Raw genomic sequence first — 24,225 nt, forward strand, 5'->3', positions numbered from 1 at the left:
TAACATGTCAGAAAAGGTTTATCATCTAAATACCCACAAGATCCAAGGCTGGAAGCTGTGACCCCTGCCAGGCTCAGGACACTTCCAGTCGTGGCCCAGGCCTGGGGAGCCTGGCTGTATCCAGGTGACAAAGTGCTTCCACCAGCCTGACACTTCATCCGATGCCTGAAACTTCTCTCCTACCTGTCAACAGTCTGCAGTGGCCATTTAAACTTGGCGGAACTCACTTTCTCCCAAGGTAGCCCGTGTGTCAAGGTGAAACTGTTCTACTTATAAGGCAATTACTTCTTAGCCTGCCTGTGGAGGTTCTGGGCTGTTGTTTGCCACGAGTTAATGTTTAGGAAGGCTTTGCGACCACTAAGCTGATTTCTGACCTTGGTTCTTTATCAGAAAATGAAATCAGATATTATTGGCTATTACCAATAAATGAGGAGAGTGACTGCTTAGATAAAAAAAAAAAAAGAGTGACTAAAAGGAAAATTAAGCTCACTTATTTTTGGGGAAAAGGAGGGGATTTTCAACATACTTGTATCCTTTGAAGTATTGAACTTAAGAAGTTATCATTGATTTCGATGATGCAGCTACTAAGAACGTCATTTTGGGAACTAATTATATAAAGTTTTGGAACTTCATATAATTCTTTTGAAATCTAATTATATGAGTCCACTGGGGTCATCAGAACAAAACGTCTCAGTACCTTACAGTCACGTTTCACTGATCCAAAAGAGTACAAATTAATCATCCACTTCATTCACTGGGTGATTACAGTAACTTTATGCATATGTTAAAATTTTAAGACAGCTGTAGGTCCTCTACTATAATACATAAGTTGGGCAAAGAACCACAATTCATCTTGCTTCCCTTTGGCTTTTTTTTTTTTTTTTTTTCCGACAAAAGATGATCACATGTGCAGAAAATTCTGTCACTAAGGTTTCACTATTTCTGGAATTTCACATGAATGAAATAATTCTGTTTGCAGACTTCTGTGAAGTCTAGTTAATATAACACGTGTGACGTTTTTCCACATTGCTGCAGGTATCGGTAGGTCATAGCTCATTCCTTTATTTTTGTTGAGTAATTCATTGTATGGATGTAACGTAATTTATTTATCCATTCCTCAGGTGAGGGGCATCTGGGTTCCTGCCAGTTTGGGGCTATTATTAATAAAGTTATTATGAACATCTGCATCAAAGACCTTGTATGGATCTATGCTTATGCTTCTCCTGGGTAAAGTTGAATTGGATGATAAATGTATGTTTCACTTTAAAAATAGGCTGCTAATGGTTTCCAGAGTGTCTGTACCACTTTACAGTTATATCAGCAGTATATGAGAATTCCAGTTCTTATCACTGCCAACATTTAGTATGGTCAATCTCGTTAATCATAGCTATTCTAACAGGCGTGTAATGGTATCTCACGGTGGTTTTTTTCCCTAAGTTTTACTGAAGTATAGTTAATTTACAAGGCTGTGATCATTTCTGCTGTACAACAAGTCATGCATATACACATATCCATTCTCTCTCAGATTCTTTTCCCATGTAGATTGTCACAGAAGACTGGGTAGAGTTCTCTGTGCTATACAGCAGGTCCCCGTTGGCCAGTCATTCCATATTTCACCTCAATGTGCCTATGCCAGTCTCAAACCCCAGTCCATCCCTCCCACCCCGCCACTTGTCCCCTTTGGTAATCATAAGTTGTCCAAGGTCTGTGAGTCTGTTTCTATTCTGCAAGTAAGTTCATTTGTATCCTTTTTTTAGATTCCACATACAAGTGATGTCATACGGTGTTTGTCTTTCATTGTCTGTCACTTAGCATGACAGTTTCTAGGTCCATCCGTGTTTCTGCAAATGGCATTATTTCATTCTTTTTTTTATAGCTGAGTGATATTGCATTGTATGTATGTACCACATCTTCTGGATCCACTCCTCTGTTGATGGACATTTAGGTTGTTTCCATGTCTTGGATGCAATGTAAATCGTGCTGCAGTGAACAGGGGGATGCATCTCATAGTGGTTTTAATTTCCATTTCCTAGTGTCTAATGATGTTGAACATCTTTTCCCATGCTTATTTTCCATGTTTATATCATTTTGGAGAAGTGTCTGTTCAAACCTTTTCCTAATGCTTTCTCATCACTGAACTGTCAGAGTCCATTCTACCTTCTGGGTACAAGCCCTTTATCAAGTAGATGTTTTACAAATATTTTTCCTAGTCTGTCCCTTGCTTTTCCCTTCCTTGATAATAATGTCCTTTGAAAAGGAAACATTTTAATTTTGATGAAGTCTAAGTCATGACGTTTTCTTGGTGCTTTTTGTCATATTTAAGAAATCTCTGCCTAACCAAAGTCACTGACATTTTCTTCCATGCTCTGTTTTAGAAGCTGTGTAGTTTCAGCCTTTATACTGTTGATGGAAAAAAAAAAAAAAAAAAAGCACAACCTAAAAGGTGACAATTATGTTTTATTCCACAGACATAATGAGAACTTAAGCCTGGGAGATAGCTTCTCAGATAGCTCTAAGGGATTGTTCCCATAACGTAAGGGAGGAACCAGGCTATATAGGAATTTTCGCAAAAAAAAAAAAAAAAAAAAAAATCCCTAAAAAACCAGGGAGTCAGAACATCAAAAGATTACTGTCAATTAAAGAAAAACCAGACATCTCAGTTAATGAATTTAGCACGTTTCTACGTATGGGAGGACGCAAGGATCCAGACTCCCTGAAATCATTTTGATATGCACCTTAACTATCTAGAGCTAGTATCTTGTTTTCTCCATCCTGAATCCCCTGAGGGTGCCTTGTGGGGGCGAGGGGGGGTGGCTGACGATGACTGGATGGCTGCAAGATCTTTTGTTTACCGACATGGCTGTAACATCTTTTGTTTACTGATATGGCAGGTAACACCCTTTACCCACAACACTTAGGTTTATCAGCCACTTCAAGTCAATTACTGCATAGGATATAATGGGGAGGTGGAAGATAAATTTTTTACATCTGGATATCCAATTATTTCAGCACCATTTGTTGAAAAGATTGTCTTTTCCTAATTGAACTGACATGTCATCAAAAATCAACTGACCATGTGTATTATTCTTTGTGTGCTATGATTGAAGAAAACATCTTTAAAAGGTGAATAAAATCTCAGTCCCCCTGAAAAAAAAATGAAAATCAATTGACTATATATATGGGTCTATTTCATACTCACTTATGTTTTACTACCTATGTATCTACTCGTGTCAATATCATGCTGTCTAGATTAATATAATTTTGTAGTAAGTTTTAAAATCAGGTAGGATAAAGTCCTTCGACTTACTTTTTCTTTTTCTTTTTTTTAGAGCATTCAATATACATTTGCTGTACCTTCTAAACTATTTGGCACATGCTACATGTTATTGAATAGGCAGGGAGACGTAAAACAGACATAGTACCCTTTTCTGTCTTGGAAGCAGTATAACTTCCAGTTGAGTCATCCAAAATAAACTAGCCCTAGCTTCAATCAGATCAGTCAGGGTAAAACTATTTACCATAAACTAGTAAACGTTGGCAGATGTTTAACAAAACTATTGCACTGGTATGGACTGTAACTGCCAACCCATACCCCAGCCACAGCAACGCCAGATCTGAACCACACCTGTGACCTACACCATAGCTCCCAGTAACACTGGATCCTTAACCCACTGAGCAAGGCCAGGGATCGAACCCACAACCTCGTGGTTCCTAGTCGGATTTGCTTCTGCTGCGCCACGACGGGAACTCTGTAACTTACTTTTTCTTGATAAAATTTTTTTTTGGCTATTCTAGATCCTTTGCATTTCCATAGAAATTTTAGTATTAACTCATCATTACCTACCTGCAAAAATTAGCCTGCCAGAAATTTTACTGGAATTGTGTAGCAGATAGATTGATTTGGGGAGAACTGACATCTTAATGTTTTCTTTTTTCTTTTTAAAACAATTTTTTTTTGTGAAGGTATAGTTAATTAACAATGTTGTGCCAATTTCTGCTGTACACATCTTAATATTTTCTGATCCTTGAGCATGTAAGCTTGGTAAGCTTTTTATTATTATTCCCACCAATTTGTTTATTTAGTCTTCTTTAATTTCATCAGTTTCATATTTTATGGTTTTCTATAGGTCTTATACATATTTTATAAAATTTATCCCAAAATATTTTATATTTTAAATTTTCTATAAATGGCATTGTTTTATTTTTTATAATGATTTTTATTTTTTCTATTATAGTTGGTTTAGTGTTCTCTTGACTTTCTACTGTACAGCAAAATGACCCAGTCACTATAAATAAATAAATATATTTATTTATTCTTTTTCTCACATTATCCTCCCCCATGCTCCATCACAAGTGACTACTGTATAGAACTAGTTCCCAGTTCTATACAGCAGGATCTCATTGCTTAGGCATTGTTTTATTTACATTCTAAATTGTTTGTTGCTAATATACATAAATAAAATTATGTATCGCATGACTCTGGTAAACTCATCTATTAATTTTTAAATAGGTTTTTAAAATATATTCCTTAGGATTTACTATGCAGACAATCATGAGGCCTTGTGAATAAAGATAGTTTTACTTCTTCCTTTTCAATTTGGATCCCTCTAATTTCTTCTTTTTGAAAATTATTTTTATTGGAGTATAGTTGATTTATAATATTGTATTAATTTCTGCTATACAGCAAAGTGATTCAGACACAAACACACACACACTTTTTCCTTTCTATGTTCTTTTTCATTATGGTTTATTTCAGGATATTGAATATAGTTCCCTGTGCTATACATAGGACCTTGTTTATCCATTCTGTATATAATAATTTGCATCTGCTAACCCCAAACTCCCGGTCCATCTCTCCCCTACCTCCTATCCCCTTTGGCAACCACAAGTCTCTTTACATCTGTGAGTCTGTTTCTATTCTGTAGATAAGTTCTTTTTTCTTTTGAGGGCTGCACCCTCAGCATATGGAAGTTCCCAGGCTTATGGGCTGAATCAGAGCTGCAGCAGCCAGCCTATGCCAGATCCGAATCATATCTGCGACCTACACCACAATGCACAGCAACTCTGGATCCTTAACCCACCGAGCGAGGCCAGGGATCAAATCCGCAACCTCATGGTTCCTAGTGGGATTCATTTCGGCTGTGCCACGACAGGAACTCCCTACTTTGTTTTTTATAGCTGAGTAATATTTCTGTATGTGTGTGTGTGTGTGAGTACCACATCTTTACCCATTCATCTGTTTGGACATTTAGGTTGCTAAGGTTGTTTCCATGTCTTGGCTATTGTAAATAGTGCTGCTGTGAACATTAGGGGGTATGTGTCATTTTGTTTTTTACTTTTATTTTTTGTCTTCATTTAGGGCCACAACCGTGGCATATGGAAGTTTCCAGGCTAGGGGTCGAATTGGAGGTACAACTGCCGGCCTATGCCACAGCCGCACCAGATCTGAGCCGCATCTGCAACCTACTCCACAGCTCAGGGCAACGCCGGATCCTTAACCCACTGAGCAAGGCCAGGGATGGAACCCGCAACCTCATGGTTCCTACTTGGATTCGTTTCCACTGCACCACGACACGAACTCCACATGCATCATTTTGAATTACAAGTTTTGTCTGGATATATGTCTAGGAGTGGGATTTCTGGGTCATACGGTAATTCCGTTTTTAGTTTTTTTGGAGGAAATTTCATATTGTTTTCCATAGTGGCTATACCAACTTATATTTCCACCAAGGTACGAGGGTTCCCTTTTCTCCACAGCCCCTCTGGCGTGTTATCTGAAGACTTTTTAGTGATGGCCATGCTGACTAGTGTGAGGTGGTACTTTGTTGTCATTTTCATTTGCTTTTCTCTAATAATCTCATTTATTTATTTTTTCTTTGTAGGGCCATATCTGCAGCATATGGAAGTTCCGGCGCTAAGGGCTAAATAGGAGCTTCAGCTAAGCCCTACACCACAGCCAGCAACACCAGATCCAAGCCTCATCGACAGTTTATACCGCAGCTTGCAGCAATGCCTGAATCCTTAACCCTCTGAGCAAGGCCAGGAATCAAATCCACATCCTCCAGACACTGTTTTGGTTCCCCGCTGCGCCACAATGGGAACTCCTAATTTCTTTTTACTGTCTTACTGTATTCACTAGTAATTTGAATTCACATTGTAATTTCAGTACAATGCCCCACAGAAGTGGCAAGAATGCATATCCTTGCCTTTAAACCAAAAAAACTAAAACTAAACAAAAACTAAACAACCACTCCCCCGAAACTAAACAAGCATTTGGTTTTTCACTATTAACTGTGACGTAAGCTACAGGTTTCCCTTTATCAGAGTAATAAAACTTCTACCTCTAGTTGCTGTTAGTTTTTGTAAAGAATGGGTATTAAAATCCTGACACGCGTTTTTTCCTATGTGTGTTGAAATGATCATAGGATTTATTTTTTCCTTTTTGGTCTTTCAATACTGTGAATAACTGATTAGCTTTTGAATGTTAAAACCACCTTGCAATTTGGGGATAAACCCTGCTTGCTCATGATGTATATCCTTTTTATTCATGGCTGAACTGAATCTGTTAATATTTAGTTAAGGATTTTTACATTTATATTAATGAGTCTGTAGTTTTCTTACAAGATCTTTGTTTGGTTTTAGTATCAGGCTAATTGCTGGCCTCACAGACTGGGTTGGGAGAGTATTCCTTCTTTTTTTTTTTTTTTTTTTTTTTACTTTCTACAAGAACGTATAGAATTATATTGTTTTTAATAACGTGACAGTGAAGCCATCTGGACTTAGAATTCTCTTTGTGGGAATGTTTTAAACTACAAATTAAATTTCTTTACTGGATAAAAGGCTATTCAGCTTACCCATGTTTTTGAGTACAGTTTGGTAGTTTGTGTCTTTCAAGGAATTTATCCTTTTTGCCTGAGGATAAATTGGCATGAAAATGTTCATAATAGTCCCTTATAGATGCCTAAAGTTCCTATAGCGATGTCCCGCTTTCATTCCTGATGTTGGTAATTTGTGCCTTCTTTTTGCTATATTAGTTGGGCTAGAGGTTTACTGATTTTATTGAACTCAAACAACCTGCTATTGGTTTCATTGATTTCTATTATTTTCCTATTTTTATGTTACTGTGTTTTGCTCTTATGTTTATTCTTTTGCTTACTTTGTGTTTGTCAGTCTTTTTTTTTTTTTAATTGTCTCTTAAGGGAGACACTTAATCATTGACTTGAAAACTTCCTTGTTTCTGATATATTTGTTAATTATACAAATATCCCTCTAAGTACTGTTGTACCACATCCCACAAACTCGATCTATTACACTTTAATTATTGCTTAATTAAAAATATTTTCTAATTTCCTTTGTGCTTTGTTCTTTGATCCATGTGTTTTTAGAAGAATGTTTTTAAAAATTCAAATATTTGAGGCCATCCTGATATCTTTCTGTTATTGATTTCCAGTTTAATTCCATTCTGGTCAAAGAACGTTTTTTATGGCCATATGTGTAGCAAATGGAAGTTCCCAAGCCAGGGTTTGAATCCGAGCCACAGCTGTGGCCTATGTATGCCACAGGTGCAGCAACGCTGCATCCTTTAACCCCCTGCACTGGACTGAGGATCAAACCTGCACCTCCAAAACGATCCAAGCTGCTGCAGTCAGATTCTTAACCCACTGCACCACAGAGGGAACTCCAAAAGAACTTATTTTTGTAAGATTTCAATCCTTTTAAATTTACTGAAATTTGTTTTATGCCTCAGAACAAGGTGTCTTTTGGTAAATGTTCTGGGCACTCTTCAGACAGAACAATTTTCTGCTGCTTTAAGGCAGTGTGTTCGACAAGTGTCAATCAGGTCATGTTGGCTGTTCAAGTCTCCATATCCTAATTCTTTTCTGTCTACTCTGTCCATCAATTAGGGAGAGAGACTCCTGAAATATTCAACTATAATGCTGGATTTGTCTATTTCTCCTTTCAGTTCTGTCCATTTTGCTCCCCGTACTTTGAATATGTTATCAAATGCACACACAATCAGGACTGTGGTATCTTCGGATAAACTAACCACTTTATCATATGTGTTTATAGTTTTTATCAAATCTGGAAAGTAGTTGACCACTTTTTTTTTTTTTGTCTTCTTAGGGCTGCACCCACTGCATATGGAAGTTCCCAGGCTAGGGGTTCAGTCTGAGCTGTAGCTGCTGGCCTACGCCAGAGTCACAGCAACGCAGGATCTGGGATCCGAGCCATGTCTGTGACCTACACCACAGCTCATGGCAACGCCAGATCCTCAACCCACTGAGAGAGGCCAGGGATTGAATTTGCATCCTCATGGATACTAGGTGGGGTCCCTACTGCTGAGCCATGGCGGGAACTCCAGCTGACCATCATTTCTGCAAATATCTTCACTTCCCCCTTCTTAGGTTCCAGCTGAACACAGGCTGGACTTGGAGTTGTCCCACAACTTTTGTTTGTCTCATTCTGGAGTTTCTTTTGTCATGGCTTCCTCACTGATCTTTTCTTCTGTAATTTTATCCACTGCACTTTTCTTTTCACATAATGTGTCTTTCATCTCTAGGTGTCTCTTTTTCCGTCTTATTTCTCTGCTCATTATGCTCATGCTTTCCTCTACCTTCTTAAACATACTGAGTGTATTTGTAAGAAATGTTTTAAGGCTCCAGCCTTCTCATTCTATTATCTGTGTCATTTTTGGTTTTGTTTCTATTGACACTTCTCTTGGTTGTGGAAGGTATTTTCCTGCTTATTTGCATGCCTAGTAATATGACTGGGTGCCATAGGTTGTGAATATTCCACTGTTAGGTGCTGGATTTTATTGTATTCTTTTATATGTTGTTGTTCATTTTCCCAGAATGCAGTTAAGTTACTTGGAATCACTTGGGCCTCTGGATTTTTGAAGCACTTTTAGAGCAAGCAGAGAACAGCCTCTGTGGCTGGGTTACTTTGACCCAGGAGGTCTCTACCCAATGCTCCCACATCTGGCTAAAGAGAATGTAAACCAGGCATAGCCCTAGGTTCCGAGAATTGTTCCACCTGCCCCTTTCTGATGGCCACCTCCTCAGCCTCAGTAGCTTCCTCAAATGCATGCCCAGATCAGCAAGTAACCAAAGACTCAGAGGCATGCAACTAGAGATTATCATACCAGGTGAAGTGCGTCAGAAAGACAAAAGACTAATGCCATAATGATATCACTTATATGTGGAATCTAAGATATGACACAAATGAACCTATCTACAACACAGAAACAGACTCATGGGCAAGAACAGACTTGTGGTTGCCAAAGGGGAGGGGGCTAGGGGAGGGATGGAGTGGGAGGTTGGGGAGAGCAGATGTCAGCTATTACCTGCGGAGGGGAAAAAAACAAAGTCCCAGGGCATAGCACAGAGAACGATATTCAGTGTCCTATGTTAAACCATAATGGAAAAGCATATTAAAAAATAATGTGTGTGTGTGTGTGTGTATACATCTGAATCATTTTGCTATACAGCAAAAAATTAACACAGCTTTGTAAATCAACTATACTGTAATTTAAAAAAAAAAAAAAAGTATCTTTTCCACAGGGAAAAAGAGAAACAAAAAAACCAAAGATTCCGAGGCCCCCTCCTGCAGATCTCCGGAGCTCTTCCTCTGTGTATCTTCTGCCTCTCCAATATTTTGCCCAGCAAATTCTAGCTACATTGGCCTCCCCAAGCTGTGCTATCTGTTTTCTCCATTCAGCAAGAGAACAAGAGTTTTCTGGGTGCCCTCTCCATGCACTGAGGCTGGAGATCTGAGCTGGCGCACTCTTAGGGCACATCTTAGGTCCTATCTCTCAAGGATCACTTCCGTCCTCTGCAGCCTGTTGTCCAATGTCTGAAAAGCCGTGCTTCCCATCATTTGTCTGGTTTGATATTTGTTTATAACAGGAGGATAGCTGGTCTCCATTTACCATCACAGCCTACTAAAGTTCCTATAGCATTCTGTTGTCAATTCTCACACGGCACCTTCTGCTTTTTATTGCTTTTTGTTTCTGTTTTTATGAATCACTCACTTTTCTCACTAGATTGTATATTCTTTGAGGCCAGGAGCTAGATCCTTGCTTTGAAGGGTGTCCTGTCTAAAGGCAGGCCCTACAGAAGTTAAATAAACAAAGAATGGGCAGGCTGAGGTTGAATAAAGAAATGAGATATAAAGGTTCTGCTAGAGCTGAGTCTGAGGACACACCCTTCAACAGTGAGACTTGTTTATCTTGTCATGGGCTGTGACTCCCCAGTATTCAGATCCTCTGGCAGGATCAAAGCCACCAGAAACCTCCTTGCCACCCTCCTTGCCCAGTGCCACTCTGACAAGCTGGGTTCCTGAACCCTGCCCGGTCCCCATCAGGCCTGCCCACTGAAGAGTTAAGAATGGGTCCTGATCAGGCCGCATGAGTCCTCTAAGGCTACGGCTTCGTCCTGTGCAATGAGTACCTGGCTCCGAAAATGCTAAGAGAGCAGGCCAGCATTCCCAAAAGAGCACCGACTTAAGAGTGAGACAGAAGCTGAAATCTGAATCCCAGGTGTGCTGCTTCCTCGCTGTGCAACCTTGGACAAGTTGCTTGACCTGCCTGAGCTTTAGTTTCCTTAGGAAATGGGGAAAATATATATGGTGATAATACACAGCTCTACGTATGAAGAGAAGCCAGCACAGAGTCAACATTTAATAAATGCTCACCAATAGTGTAGCTTAATTAGGATCCTTCAAGTAGAGAGAGACGTTAGGTAAAATGCATGACAATCAGTCTGCGGAAAAAATGAGGGACCACGTGGTGACACTGCCCCCGGAGGACATTTACTTTACAAATATGTACTGAACAGGAGGACACTTTTGTCCAGTAATTATCAACCATAGGCTGGGGGATGCCGAGCAATCTGGTTTCTAGCCTACTGTCTCTTCCAGTTGTACCTTCGTATCATGACTCGGACACAGAGGACCACAAATCATACATATTTGTTAAAAGAGAGTTGGTGGGTAGAGGACATCTAAGTTGGCCGAAAGGAGAGAGCGAGTGTGTGCTTGGTGAAGAAGGGAGGGCAGATGAGCATCAAAAGCAGTGAGAAAATGAATGAGGGGAGGCCAAGCTCACACAAGATGTTAAGAGAAGTTTTCGAACGACTGCTCGCTCTTAACATCTTTTGATCGGAACTTTCCGAACAGGTAGCTTAAAGCTGAGCACTTAGAAAAAATTGAGATTTAAAAAAGAAAGCCATCAAAATATTTTGGAGAGTAAATATGAAAGGTTCAAAGAAAGTTTAAAGAACAAATATGTTCAGCTCGAAGAAGATTCAGGAATAGCTAGATGGCTCCCTGCAAACAGAGACAGGATTATGCAAAAAGAGAGGGGGACCATCTGTTCTCTCTCTCTAGTGATGATTAAAGCGAAAGGAAATGGGCTCAGTTGTGGAAGAGGATCATCCTCCCATTCTAACGGCTGTTAAAACAGAAACAATTTGCTAAGGCGTATGATGGAATTTCTTTCCCTAGAAGTCTTCAAAAATAGACTACACGCCACGTTTCTAAGTATGACAGAGGAACCACGTCCCCAAGGCACATTGCGACACACTCTGTTTTGCTACATTTCTTGCTCAGTGTCCTCCAAGCGCACAGCTGACAACGGGCTCCAGCTGTCTCTTAGGGAGAGGCTGGAGGTGACAGAGAGGGCTGGCGGGTCTGGATGCGAGATCACAAATCTGCTTTCCCTTTGGGTCTGTGTAAAAGGACCATGTGTGCAGTCCCAGGGTGTGAGTTACCTGGAGGGGACAGACGTGTGGGAGCAAGGAGAGACATGATCCACATGGCTTGCTGAGGTGCGACAGCTTACAGGTGCGCTCAGAGTAACAAGGAAAAAGGTGACGAAGAGAACACTGGACTCGTACAGAGAGAAAACAACTGCATTTCCAGGTTGTCTACGACAAACAGAATCTGCCAAACTGAGAGCTGCAGTGACTCGAAGCCCGTGAATGTCACGTCCCAGCCCAACAGCGCTGGGCACTTGATTCTACAAGCCCACAGCAGGGCAATGGCTGAGGAGTTTCTCCTTTTCCTGACACTAGCACAGGCAATGATTTTCTTAGATGTAAGAAACAGGCAAACTTAGTAAATTCTCTAGTTTCCAGGATTCCATGAATATCACTATAAGGCTGTTCTAAATGTTAAGTCCTAATGGGTGAACCAACGGCACTTGGATTTAAGGCAGCGAACTTCAGGCAGCAGGTGTGCGGGAGGGCTAGCGAGCTGGAGCACATGGCCTTGGAGCCCTCCGTGAGACCTTGGTACAGCAGAGCCTCAAGGAGATGTGACCACCAAAGGAACACTAAATACATGATATGCTCTAACAGGAAATGAATTCCTCAGCTGCATTTTTAGCAGTTACCGAAACCTTCAAGCTCAACCATCTCACGAGGATTCCACCCGCACCCTCTCAAAGGAACAAGCCCCTTAATGGAGCCCATCAATCCCAAAGCCCTCCGAACACGGCTTTGGTTACTCCATATGTTCCAGCAGCAGGGACCTTGTTATGACCCACTCCCTACTGTTGAAAATTGTGGGTAAAGCCACAGTTCTTGATGCAGGATCTGGCATGCCTCAAATGTGTTAGAAAAAGGAAAAGAAAAGAAAAAAAGGAAGAAAGGAAGGAAGAAAGACAGACAGACAGAAAGAAAGTTGAGAACAAGCACTATCTACAGAACTTCTTTTTTTTTTTTGCTATTTCTTTGGGCCGCTCCCGCGGCATATGGAGGTTCCCAGGCTAGGGGTCCAATCGGAGCTGTAGCCACTGGCCTACGCCAGAGCCACAGCAACGCAGGATCTGAGCCGCGTCTGCAACCTACACCACAGCTCACGGCAACGCCGGATTGTTAACCCACTGAGCAAGGGCAGGGACCGAACCCGCAACCTCATGGTTCCTAGTCGGATTCATTAACCACTGTGCCACGACGGGAACTCCAACAGAACTTCTATAAAGGAGCAGAAATCATGTTAGAGAAAGAGGCCAAAGGGACCTTTTTGGAGCTGTGTTTGCACAGCAAAGCTACAAACAGAAAAACAGCAACAGTGCCTGAGGATGTTTTATTCATACTTTACATAAGACGAAGCAAAGGTAACTTGCCGCCAGCAGTGAATATTATGCTCATGGTTGCTGTTGCTATTATCAGGGTGCCCCAGGAGTACCGATGGAGGTACCGAGGGTGCCAAAGCCACCTCTGAGAACCAGTGCCTCTCATCTCCAGTCTCGGGATTGGCTGGAATGAGGAGAGCAATCTGCAGCTTTGGACGGAGTTGCCTTCTGTGCAGAACTAAATGGTCCTCCTCCTCCTCGAATAAACAGCCCTAACATCACCAGTACTGCAGTCCAGACACCCCAGATGGTAGCTTAATCGCCTGAAAGAATTAATAGTGCACCTCTAAGCACATTATTCACCCAGAGAATAGTTAAGGCAATGGAAAGAATCTGGCCCATTATACCCCATACAATTGCTAAGTAATATGCAATCACAGAAATGAAGCATGGCATATGGTAATCTCGCCACTATATTGAGATTCATTGTAATAAAAGTGCTGTTCAAAACCCTCATGTAGAAATTGGAAAGGCATACCTTTTTTTTCTGGAAGAAACATGACAATAAGACAAGCCAGTCCTCCCAGGCACAGAAATGCTGCTAATGTCCGCTTCCGACCAAACCTAAAGAATACAAAGAAATGCACATTTCTCTTGAGAATCTTGTAAATTCATCCCCTTCATCCCCCCAACCTTTCTTTTTCTTTCTCCTTTTTTTTTTTTTTTTTTTTTTTTTTTTTTTTTGCTTTTTAGGGCCAAACTGCAGCATATGGAAATTCCCCAGGCTAGGGGGTGAATCGGAGCTGAGACTGCCAGTCTACTCCACAGCCACAGCCACACAGGGTCTGAGCCGTGTCTGCGACTTACACCCTAGCTCGCGCCTTAACCCACTGATGGAGGCCAGGGATCAAACCCCTATCCTCATGGATCCTAGTCGGGTTTGCTGCTGCTGAGCCACGACGGGAACTTCCCCCAGTCTTTCTTTTTAAATGTCCTCCCGTTTGTTATAGGTTCATCTTTTCTTAAGGAGTAGATGGCAAATGTGACTGACCAGGACCTAAGATCCGTAACCAATACAAAGCAACGGAAAACGTGCTGGATGGCAGGATTAAATGATGTGTGCAGGAAGAGAACAGGATCATTCTACCTACTTCCGTGAGTGTTTCCTAGGTTCCAGGCACTGTCTGAAATGCTTTCTGTCAACGCTAATAATACATCTACCTGTGAGGCATGCGCTGTTCTATTCTCCATCTTCTGGAGAATAACACTGAAACGAGGAGAATAGAGTCTTCTGGCTTTTATCTTCTGGTTACTTGTACCTTAAGCAATTAAATGTTTAAACATCCTCCCCCCCCCCTAAAAATACAAAAAAGAAATTCCTTTTTTTTTTTTTTGCCTTTTTAGGGCCACACCTGTGGCATATGGAGGTTCCCAGGCTAGGGGTCTAATCAGAGCTGTAGCCGCCGGCCTATGCCACAGCCACAGCAACTGGGGATCCGAGCCACGTCTGCGACCTACACCACAGCTCATGGCAACGCTGGATCCTTGACCTACTGAGCGAGGCCAGGGATTGAACCCACAACCTCATGGTTCCTAGTCTGATTCGTTTCCACTGTGCCATGATGGGAACTCTGAGAAATTTCTTGTTAATATGTCAGAATTAGTGAAATTTATTGCACATTTTATTGGGAGAAATAATTTTGAAATAAAAGCCCTAGACTTGGAAGGAAGATATGAACGTTAATAAGCCTTCCTTTACTAGAGGCCAGCGATATGCTAGGTTCCTCTATTAGAAGCTTCAGGGTTACTAGTCATTTTTTTTTCTTTTTTTTTTTTTCTTTTTCTTTTTTGGTTGCAGTGTGAACAGCTTGATGTGGGAGCTTAATTCCCAGACCAGGGATCGAACCTGGGCTGGAGCGGTGGAAGTGCCCAATCCTAACCACTAGACCACCAGGGAACTCTTGTCAATGTTACTTGCAATTTTTATAACAATTTTGCCAGGGAAACTTTATAATCTCTGGTTTAAGGATAACTACATGGAGGCTTAGCGAAGTCACTTCTCAAGGTCATAAGTCATGTGGCTAAGACTATATTTGGACTCAGGTCTGCCTGATCCCCAAGGTGGTGCTCCTTCCCTTTGCTTCAGATTTTAATCCTGACTCTGGTGGTGGCAGTGGGGAAGTCTCCAGGTTATTGCGCTTAATTTAGCAATTAGTATGGACTGCCTGTCAAGTGGGAGGCATCATGCTAGGCAAACACTAGAGATGCAGAGACATACAGGACACCCCCACGGACCGGTGTCCTTGTAAACCCTGTAGCCCTTTACGTAGCTGTCGGAAGGGAACCAGGAAGCTGTAACAGGAAGCACACACGAGGGGAGTCTGGCACAGACACAGATTTCTGAATATGCTGCCTGACTCGGCTTTTGGACCGTGATGAGCACACACTCAGTCACTGAGAGGAGGGTCAGCAGAGGCACCTGCCCCCGCCCCCTCCCAGCCTTCGATTGAGCAGAATCCAAAACTGCTCTTTAAAATGCTTTGACCTCAATATCCATGACAACAGCACCCAGTGCAATGCTAAAGGAATGTCATTCTCGGTAAAAATGATGATTTCTGGAAAATGAGAAATGGCATAATCCAACTGATTCCTAGCTTCGATAGAAGAGGATTTTCAACGGCCCTAGTCAGGGCTTCAGTAACAGAAGGGATGTGAGCAAGCTGAAAAAAGGGTGCTCTCTAAAAGAATTAAAAAATATATATTTCTAAACTGTGTTCACAGACAGTGAGCAACAAAAGTAGGATCTATCCTTCCCCTCAGCAAAGTCAGTGGATCTTAAGGGGAGAGAAAAGCTGTTGTAGTTCCAGTTCTTTGTCTTGTGTAATAGCTTCTAAGTGATAGTGATTGGATCATGGAGTTTCTATCTGCCCAGAGCCAATAATCCCATCTGATGGAATTAACAAATCACACACAGACCACTCACAATCAGGGGGTAATGTCTTTTTAATATTGGATTAAAAATCTACAAAGACCTAAAGAGACATTTCTCCAAAGAAGACATACAGATGGCCAATGAAAAGATGCTCAACACAGCTAATGATCAGAGAAACGCAAATCAAAACTTTAATATGGTATCATCTCACCATCCACAGATGGTACCTGTCAGAATAGACAACAGCAAAAGGTCTATAAATAATAAATGCTCGAGAGGGTTTGAAGGGAAGGGAATCCTCCCACACGGGGTAGCAATGTAAGCTGGTGTAACCACTATGGAAAATAGTATGGGAGGTTCCTTAAAAACTAAACATAGGGAGTTCCTGTCGTGGCGCAGTGGTTAACGAATCCGACTAGGAACCATGAGGTTGCGGGTTCGGTCCCTGGCCTTGGCCTTGCTCAGTGGGTTAACGATCCCGAGTTACCGTGAGCTGTGGTGTAGGTTGCAGACGCGGCTCGGATCCCGCGTTGCTGCGGCTCTGGTGTAGGCCGGTGGCTACAGCTCCGATTCGACCCCTAGCCTGGGAACCTCCATATGCTGCGGGAGCAGCCCTAGAAAAGGCAAAAAGACAAAAAACAAACAAACAAAAAAACAACTAAATATAGAGCTACCATATGATCCAGCAATCCCCCTACTTCATAAATATCCAGAGAAAACTCTGATTTGAAAAGATACATTTACCCCAATGTTCATAGCAGTACAATTTATAACAGCCAATACATGGAAATAATCTAAATGTCCATCAACAGATGAATAGATAAAGAAGAGATAGCATACACACACACACACATACACACACACACGTACATATACCATATACATCACACACGGAATATTGCTCAGCCATAAAAAAGAATGAAATAATGCCATCTGCAGCAACATGGACGGACCTAAAGATTATTATACTCAGTGAAGTAAGTCAGATAAAGACAAATATTATGATATTACTTACATGTGGAAAACTGGATACAAATAAATTTATTTGTAAAACAGACTCGCAGACATAGAAAAGGGGAAAATGGGGTGGGGAGGGATAAACTGGGAGTTTGGAATTAGCAAATACAAACGACTACATACAAAATAGATAACCACAAGGTCCTACTGTCTAGCACAGGGAACTAACCATGTTCCATATCTTGTAATAAACTGTAACGGAAAAGATTATGGAAAAGAATATATATAGGTACAACTGCATCACTTTGCTGTACACCAGAAACGAACACAATGTTATAAATCAAATATACTTCAATTAAAAAAAAAAAAAAAACCTACACCAAAAACTCATGAACAGGAAACCCAAGAAATAACACTGTGTTTGTTCTGAAAAGAATGCTAATCATCCTGAAGTAAGTAATTAGCGGATACTGCCTTCGGACAAATATGGAATAATATTTTGGTACTACTGTGTGTGAGCGTGTAGGGCTGTCCTCTCTATGGTACACCTTACAGCCATCCATACTCACCATTTTTGGTTAATCAAGTAGATGCAGATGGGGTAAGATGGAATCTCTATGAGGCCAGACAGGGCCAAGTTGGCATAAATATTTCCACCTAGATCTCCTGCGCTCAGAGTTAGGCCATAATACACCAAACTGCACACAAACCTGCAATTTGGGGGGAAAGACAAGAAAGACAATGGAAAAACTCATTACAATCCGCCAGAGAAGATTCAGACACTGGTTCAAACAATGTCAAGCAGTAAGCTTAACTCTCCCGCCAGGCTTTCTAACCTATAACTTCTATACCAGGACAAAATAAAACAAATAAAGGGGCCTTAGAAATGATTTGAGATGCTCTATAAAGAAAATGACTGGCCAGCACCTGACAGAGGAGACGCTGTTGGTGCTTTCATCACACGTTCTGCATCTAAGAGACGACAATGACTCTATTCTTAACTTTTTTTTAACTCGACAATTTATAGACTACTTGCCCTAGGTAACTGTTGTGATATAATTGAAATGACTCTAGAAAAGAACTCCCATGGAGAGCGAGCCAACAGAGGACAGCACTGTGAACCCATGCTGATGAGTGCCCGGCTTGCCAGTGGGTGCTGACGGGGCCTCTCAAGCTGCCCTGGCATTCAGCAGGTGCACATGCTGCGGACGCCCAGAACAGGAAAGAGAAGATGAGGGCCGTGGCACAGGCAGGACCCTCTAGGAGGATCCAAGCCATTCACCTGTTTCTGCGCACCACTGCTGAAACACTGAGGGAGCGCCTTCTGGGTGGCAGGCATTTTGCCAGGCATGGAGCCTACACCCCACAGCCCAGGAGCTAAGCCGGACAATGGGCCATCCTGAAACTCCAGGTTGTGGAATAATAGGAACTTCTTCCAGAGTGAAGGGAATACAGTCGTTTCCGCTTTTCCTCAGGGGATATGTCTCAAGAGCCCCAGTGGATGTCTGAAACCACAGATGGTACCCAACCCTATATATACTACATTTTTTTCCTAGACATACACCTATGATAAAGTTTAATTTATAAATTAGGTGCAGTAAGAGAACATTCTAATTGCCAGCATCACTACTCTTGAGATCTGGATCATTATTAAATAAGGGTGACTGGACCTCCACAGTTGATCTGACAACCCAGATGGCTGCTAAGTGACTATGGGGCAGGATCCACTGGGCACAGGGATGGGTCACATCCCAGAAGGGAGGGATCAATACGGCGTGAGAGTTTATCACGTTACTTAGAGAGGTGCACAATTTAAAACTGCTGAGTTGTTTCTTTTTGGAATTTTCCATTTAATGTATTTTTTCCCTCCCTCCTGGTTCCATTTAATACTTTCAGACTGCTGCTGACATTGGGTCACTGAAACCACAGAAAGCAAAAATGCAGATAACAGGGAAACTACTGTAATAGGAACTTTTGTATTTAGGAAAACACATTATTAAAAATAAAACTAGACCATGCGCACCCAAGAGCTCTAAGATTATACCATCAGTTACCTGAAGAGAAACATCAAAAGGAGGAGAAAGCAAAGCAAGATGCATATGCCCAAAACAGAGCAAGGGCAAAAAAATTTCCTAAGAAAACTCTAGAGAAACTTTGAGCCAAAAATATATGCTATACTAAGTGTAAAAGGTGTTTTTTTTTTAACTGTGTGTAACAGACAAAATTATTTAAGTCAATAAACTTTTAAGAATTCTCAAAAAAATAAATAAATAAAACTAGAGTAGAACAAACAAAAATAAACCCTAAAACTGGGCTTTGCTAGTATACGCATACATTTTGCAAGCCATACATTTCTATACAAAGAGTAAAATACCTGGGCTTCAGAAGTTCATCAGTTTTTATGTTTTCACAATTCATTTTGACAAGCATTTATTACGGGGAAATTCCCATTAACTTCCCTTTTCCTTAGAAAAAGTCCAATGAGCTGTGACTATGATGAGACCAACAGAAAAGGGAAAGCTTTCCTCCCATCTCTGCCACAACAAGGAAATGGGCCAAGGGCCCTGGGCTATGAAGAATGGGCCACGGGAACCAAGGGGAGCAGTAGCAAGGGACCGAGGAACCCCTGGAGCTGGCCTGCTTAGTGACTCATCCCTCTCTGGCAAATGAGCCCAGGCAGCAGCTACTTCCCATTACTTCTTCCTGGGTGGAGCTGTCACTCATCTTCTAAGGACGATGAGTAGAGCTGTAGCTGGGACACCACGGGTAAGAAGGCAAAGTGACCCTAAGCGGTCTGTTTTCCCTGTCCCCTAGCGCGCTGCCTAGAAGCAGCGCACTAGGAAGACTGAAATATTTTCCTAAAGTATCTAAAAAATCCTTTCCCTCTGCAGTGGAGCCCCTCCTCTTAACATAATGCTATTCCTAGTGTGTTGTGTGTGTTGGTGTGCATCTACTCCACATGGAAAACAGAACTGCCAGTGAAGTCATTTCAGCCATGGAAACATACATACATATTCAAGCCAAGTTGTGATGGTAGCAGGTAGGGCACAAATAAACAAAGCCGGTTCAAGACACCAGAGGAATTTCATTATCAGCTGGTGGTGAGATGGGATGGGCAAAACGTGGGCAAGGAGGACTTGTGGTCCCAAGGCGGGGACTCTGCTTACAAATGTCCTGGATGGTAGGCTGGGTCGTAGGGGTACATATTTACAGCTGTTGAAATCATCTCAATCCTCTTTATGGGCCCCAAGCAAAATTTAAAATGCTTGCATAATATTTAACAGTATATTTAGGGCATCCAAGAACTATTTAAAAAGGCACGACCATGGGAAATAACCAAAGGAACAGATGTTAAACTCAGAGGAATAATTTTATTCCCCAGTTAAGCCTTTCTTCACTGACTGATCCATGGAAAGGATTTGAGAATTTTATAGCATCTTCAAAAAGAAGGACAGTATGTGGAATGACGCTGTCTCAGTTATCGTGTATTTTCACATTCTGAGCCCGGGGGGAAGAAGTTTATCTGAGAAGAGCTCCTTTGGCTGTGTAAGATGTACAATAAACAGGAACATTCTCCCTGGCTCTAAGTCTAGTTTGTTTCTTTGTCTGTCTGTTTTTTATCCCCTGGAGGCCAGAAACCCAAAGTTATTATTCCTGGGGGGGAAAAATGTAAAAACAAGAAATAAATAATCCCTAAGAAGTAGATGCTTCCTTCAAGGCAGAGGGTTTGACTGATTGTCTTACATGACACACAAATGCAGTTTTTTGTTTTTTTTTTTTTTTTTTTTTTTGGAGCCTTAGGTATCTAAACATACTTTGTAAGTATTTACAATTGGGAGAAGCTCAAGTTAGTGGCTCCTTGGCGGTATAGTCAGTTTTGGCTTTTAAAGGCTCCCTTATCTCTATGCTTTCAAGCTTGTGTCCTTCATTCAATACTTCTCATGGATCTGTGATACTCTAGCACTATACTGGCTTGGTGGGGAAAGCAGCTGGCATGACCTCGCCCCTAACCATGCAGGTGGTAGCCAGGGTTTGGTTGGGTAAGAAAAGAGAATCATGATATGGAAAACAATCTTTGCAGCTTTTTTCTCAATCTGCTGGTTCTTTTTTTAGCCTTATTTATACGATTGCTTTCATGAAAAATGCCTCTCCTCTATCTCTGTGTGAAAATGTAGGTTTTTATGCAGCCTTCTTGGCAAACACATGCAAACTGCAGCACAACAGTAAACATGATGGCCACGTCCAATACTGGACCAAATTACATTATGGCACTTCAGCAGAATGAACAATATTAAAACACATGTGTACTCCACAAATTGTATGTATTGCTCATCCACTTCTCCCCTTTCCACAATTATATCCTTTAAATGGAACCATATTGAATCATTCAGTGCATTTTGAGGGCAGGTCAGAATCAGCCAAACTAGAAAATCAGGTTCAGTGAGTGCTAATCCATTCATTCACTGATGTGCACATGTGGCTTGGAAGCTGTCATGTCACACTCCCAGGATCTTATCTGTACCAGGAATTACGTTCAGTCCACCGGACTGAGTGGAAATGCCACACAAAATGCAGCCCAAGGCACTGCAATCAGACTGTGCCATCTAATTGCCTGATGCCAAACCATGGGGAGGTGCTTTCAATGTCCTCCTCAGAAACTCTTCTGCCTCCCTGCCAGGTGTGCTTGCCTGCTTTCCTCTTTTGGGGGGGCGGGGCGGGGGGTGAGGGAGCGTGAGCATTTACATTCAATACCTCATTTAAGTGGAGCTGTGTTTCTAAAGTCTACTTATACAAGTTCCGTAACCTGCCACCACGCACCAGCATTTCCTCCAGGAAAGGGAGGGTGCGGAGAAAGCAGAGGTGAGCCCGCTGCCTAAGGGAAGGGATGGGGTGGGGGAGGGAGGGGCCTGTTCTTGGGAAAGCGGGAGTTTTCTGTAACCCGGAAGAGCCCTTCAGCAGCCTGAGTTGCAGATGGACAGAACAGCCCTGAGAATTACCAGATGAACATGAGGGTCAGCGTGTGCCCCAAGAGGACCCGGTAGCGGAACAGGTCCAGGAAACTTCCGGTTTCCTTGCAGCTCCTGTTGGCCGGGTGTGTTAGAGAGAAGGTGCACCTGAGCTGGCGGTTCCTCCTGGCAATGAGGTACAGGGCTGCTTCGGCCTCTCGCAGTCGACCCTGGGAGTATAACCAACGGGGTGATTCAGGAATGAATCTGAAAGAGACGTCATTAAAGGCTGTATATTCGTATAGGCACGTGCGCATCGGAAGGAGACAAAGTACCCACGCAGGGCGGGCGTCCCCGCACCACAACCGAGTCCATGTTAGGTTTAAAGCCTCACTCTCCCAGTGACACGTGGAGGAGAGAGAAGGCGACGTCCAACGGCTGCCAGCATGACAGGGTGGCTGCCCTCATGAATGGAGACCAAAACCATGCCTCCAAAGTCAAGGTAAAAAAAGTAAACAGTATGCATTTACTTTTATGTACATTTCAATATGTGAGTGGCAAGTTAAGTCTATAATATTCAATAATGCAAAGTGTTTATAAAATACGTGTCAGAGATAGGACTCTAAATCATAGCCAAGTGTTGGAATAATACCAGAGAGCGGATTTTTAAAGTTCGGGAAAAGCCTCAGGAAGAAGATAAAAGTCTCTATTATCCATTAGGAAAAAAAAAAATTGTAATGTTTTTAACATAGTGATATGTTACTGAAAAGGCAGAGATGATTTTAAGATGACACATAAAAATGAAACTGGTGTATCACACTTTAGCTACTTTCCAGCTTAAAAGCCTCAAAATACCTCAATCAGCTGACACACTCTAATATGTCCTGAGGATGTTTCCTGATCCCCCAAGGCCTTCAAGAATAAACGTTATTTTCTGGGTTAACTTCCAATTGCAAAACCACAGTTATTTTCTACTCTAACTACAAAGTATTGAACATTTCTACCAACAGTGATATCTTCTTTCAAGACTTAGATACCGCATCTTCTCTCCTCTTCAAAGTTCTGCATAAACTTTTAGAGGACTTTTCAAAAACCAGACTGTGGCAGGAACATGGAAGCCTTGTGTATGAAACACAGCAAGTACCTTCTGATCTAATTGGACATTATTTGCCTGAAAGGAAATGTGTATGAATGACTGGCTATTTAAGATGTCTTCTAGAACAGTTCATGCCTTTCAGTAAGGACAGTGAATTGGCAACAAACATCTCAGAACTTGAAACTTCACGGATAGCAATTCCATCAATAACCATTTAGTGAGCACTTTTATTTTGTACCCAGCAATGTAACAGGTGTGGAGGGGAAGACAACGGTTACAAAAAGGCAGGCATTTTCCCAGGAGTTTTGCTATGGGGAGAGATTATTTATGCACAGCCTTTGGTCATCAACAAAAGCAGGACTAAAGGCCTCTATAACATCCTGGAAAATTCCTTTATTTACTTCTTCCTTGCCATCTGATTACTGTTACTAATAATACACAGGTAAATAATCAAGTAAAATACTATTTTTATTGGAAGTGAGGTCTGCTGATCATCACTGGCTTCACTGGCCATATCCACAGGCCCACATATGCAGGACTAGGTAACACTACCTAATTGCAGAGTTCCATTGTGGCTCAGTAGTAACAAACCCAATTAATATCCATGAGGGACATGGGTTCCATCCCTGGCCTCACTCAGTGGGTTAAGGATCTGGCATTGCCGTGAGCTGTGGTGTAGGTCGAAGACAAATCTGGCATTGCTGTAGCTGTGGCACAGGCCAGCGGCTGCAGCTCCCATTAGACCCCTAGTCTGGGAACTTCCTTATGTTGCAGGGGTGGCCCTAAAAAGACAAAAATGAAGAAACAAAAAAACTACCTGATCAAGACTAAATACAAATAAAAAGAATATAAAAGAAGATTAGTGGAGTGAATATAGAGATGATAGTTGGGACAGAAAAATAGGTGAAGTGCTGGAAAGTCTACAGTGGTAAAAATTAAAATTGGGGCAGTCAAAGAGGAGTGAAAAAGGACCGACAAGGAAGTAGCCAAAATATTGGCAGTCATTATTATCTCTGGGTAATTTAAATCATTTCCCCCCTTCTTCTTAAGCTTTCTGTGTTTTCAGAATCTTTTTTTTTTTTTTTTTTTTGCTTTTTAGGGCCACACCCGAGGCATATGGAGATTCCCAGGCTAGGGGTCTAATGGGAGCTACAGCAGCATCTTCAACCTATACCACAGCTCGAGGCAATGCTGGATCCTTAACCCACTGAGCGAGGCC

At 41.8% G+C, this 24,225-nt stretch overlaps 1 protein-coding gene across 4 annotated transcripts in view; it reads right to left on the reverse strand.

Annotated features, from left to right (window-relative positions):
* The window catches only part of SLC22A15 (solute carrier family 22 member 15), a 92,089-nt gene that overhangs the window by 8,701 nt on the left and 59,163 nt on the right, over window positions 1–24,225 (reverse strand). For 3 of the 4 annotated variants that reach the window (XR_007135561.1, XM_047784923.1, XM_047784925.1), the window contains exons 6-8: window positions 21,962–22,177; window positions 17,534–17,674; window positions 13,614–13,699 (exon numbers count right to left, since the gene is read on the reverse strand). Coding sequence is in view for 3 of the 4 variants with exons in the window: in XM_047784923.1 (XP_047640879.1) it covers window positions 13,614–13,699; window positions 17,534–17,674; window positions 21,962–22,177 (443 nt within the window). In the remaining variant the exon portion in view is untranslated. The remainder of the gene's footprint in view (window positions 1–13,613; window positions 13,700–17,533; window positions 17,675–21,961; window positions 22,178–24,225) is intronic. The other variant, XM_047784924.1, reaches the window with a different exon arrangement.

This window comes from Phacochoerus africanus, chromosome 6, assembly GCF_016906955.1.
Source record: "Phacochoerus africanus isolate WHEZ1 chromosome 6, ROS_Pafr_v1, whole genome shotgun sequence".
NCBI classification, from domain to species: domain Eukaryota; kingdom Metazoa; phylum Chordata; class Mammalia; order Artiodactyla; family Suidae; genus Phacochoerus; species Phacochoerus africanus.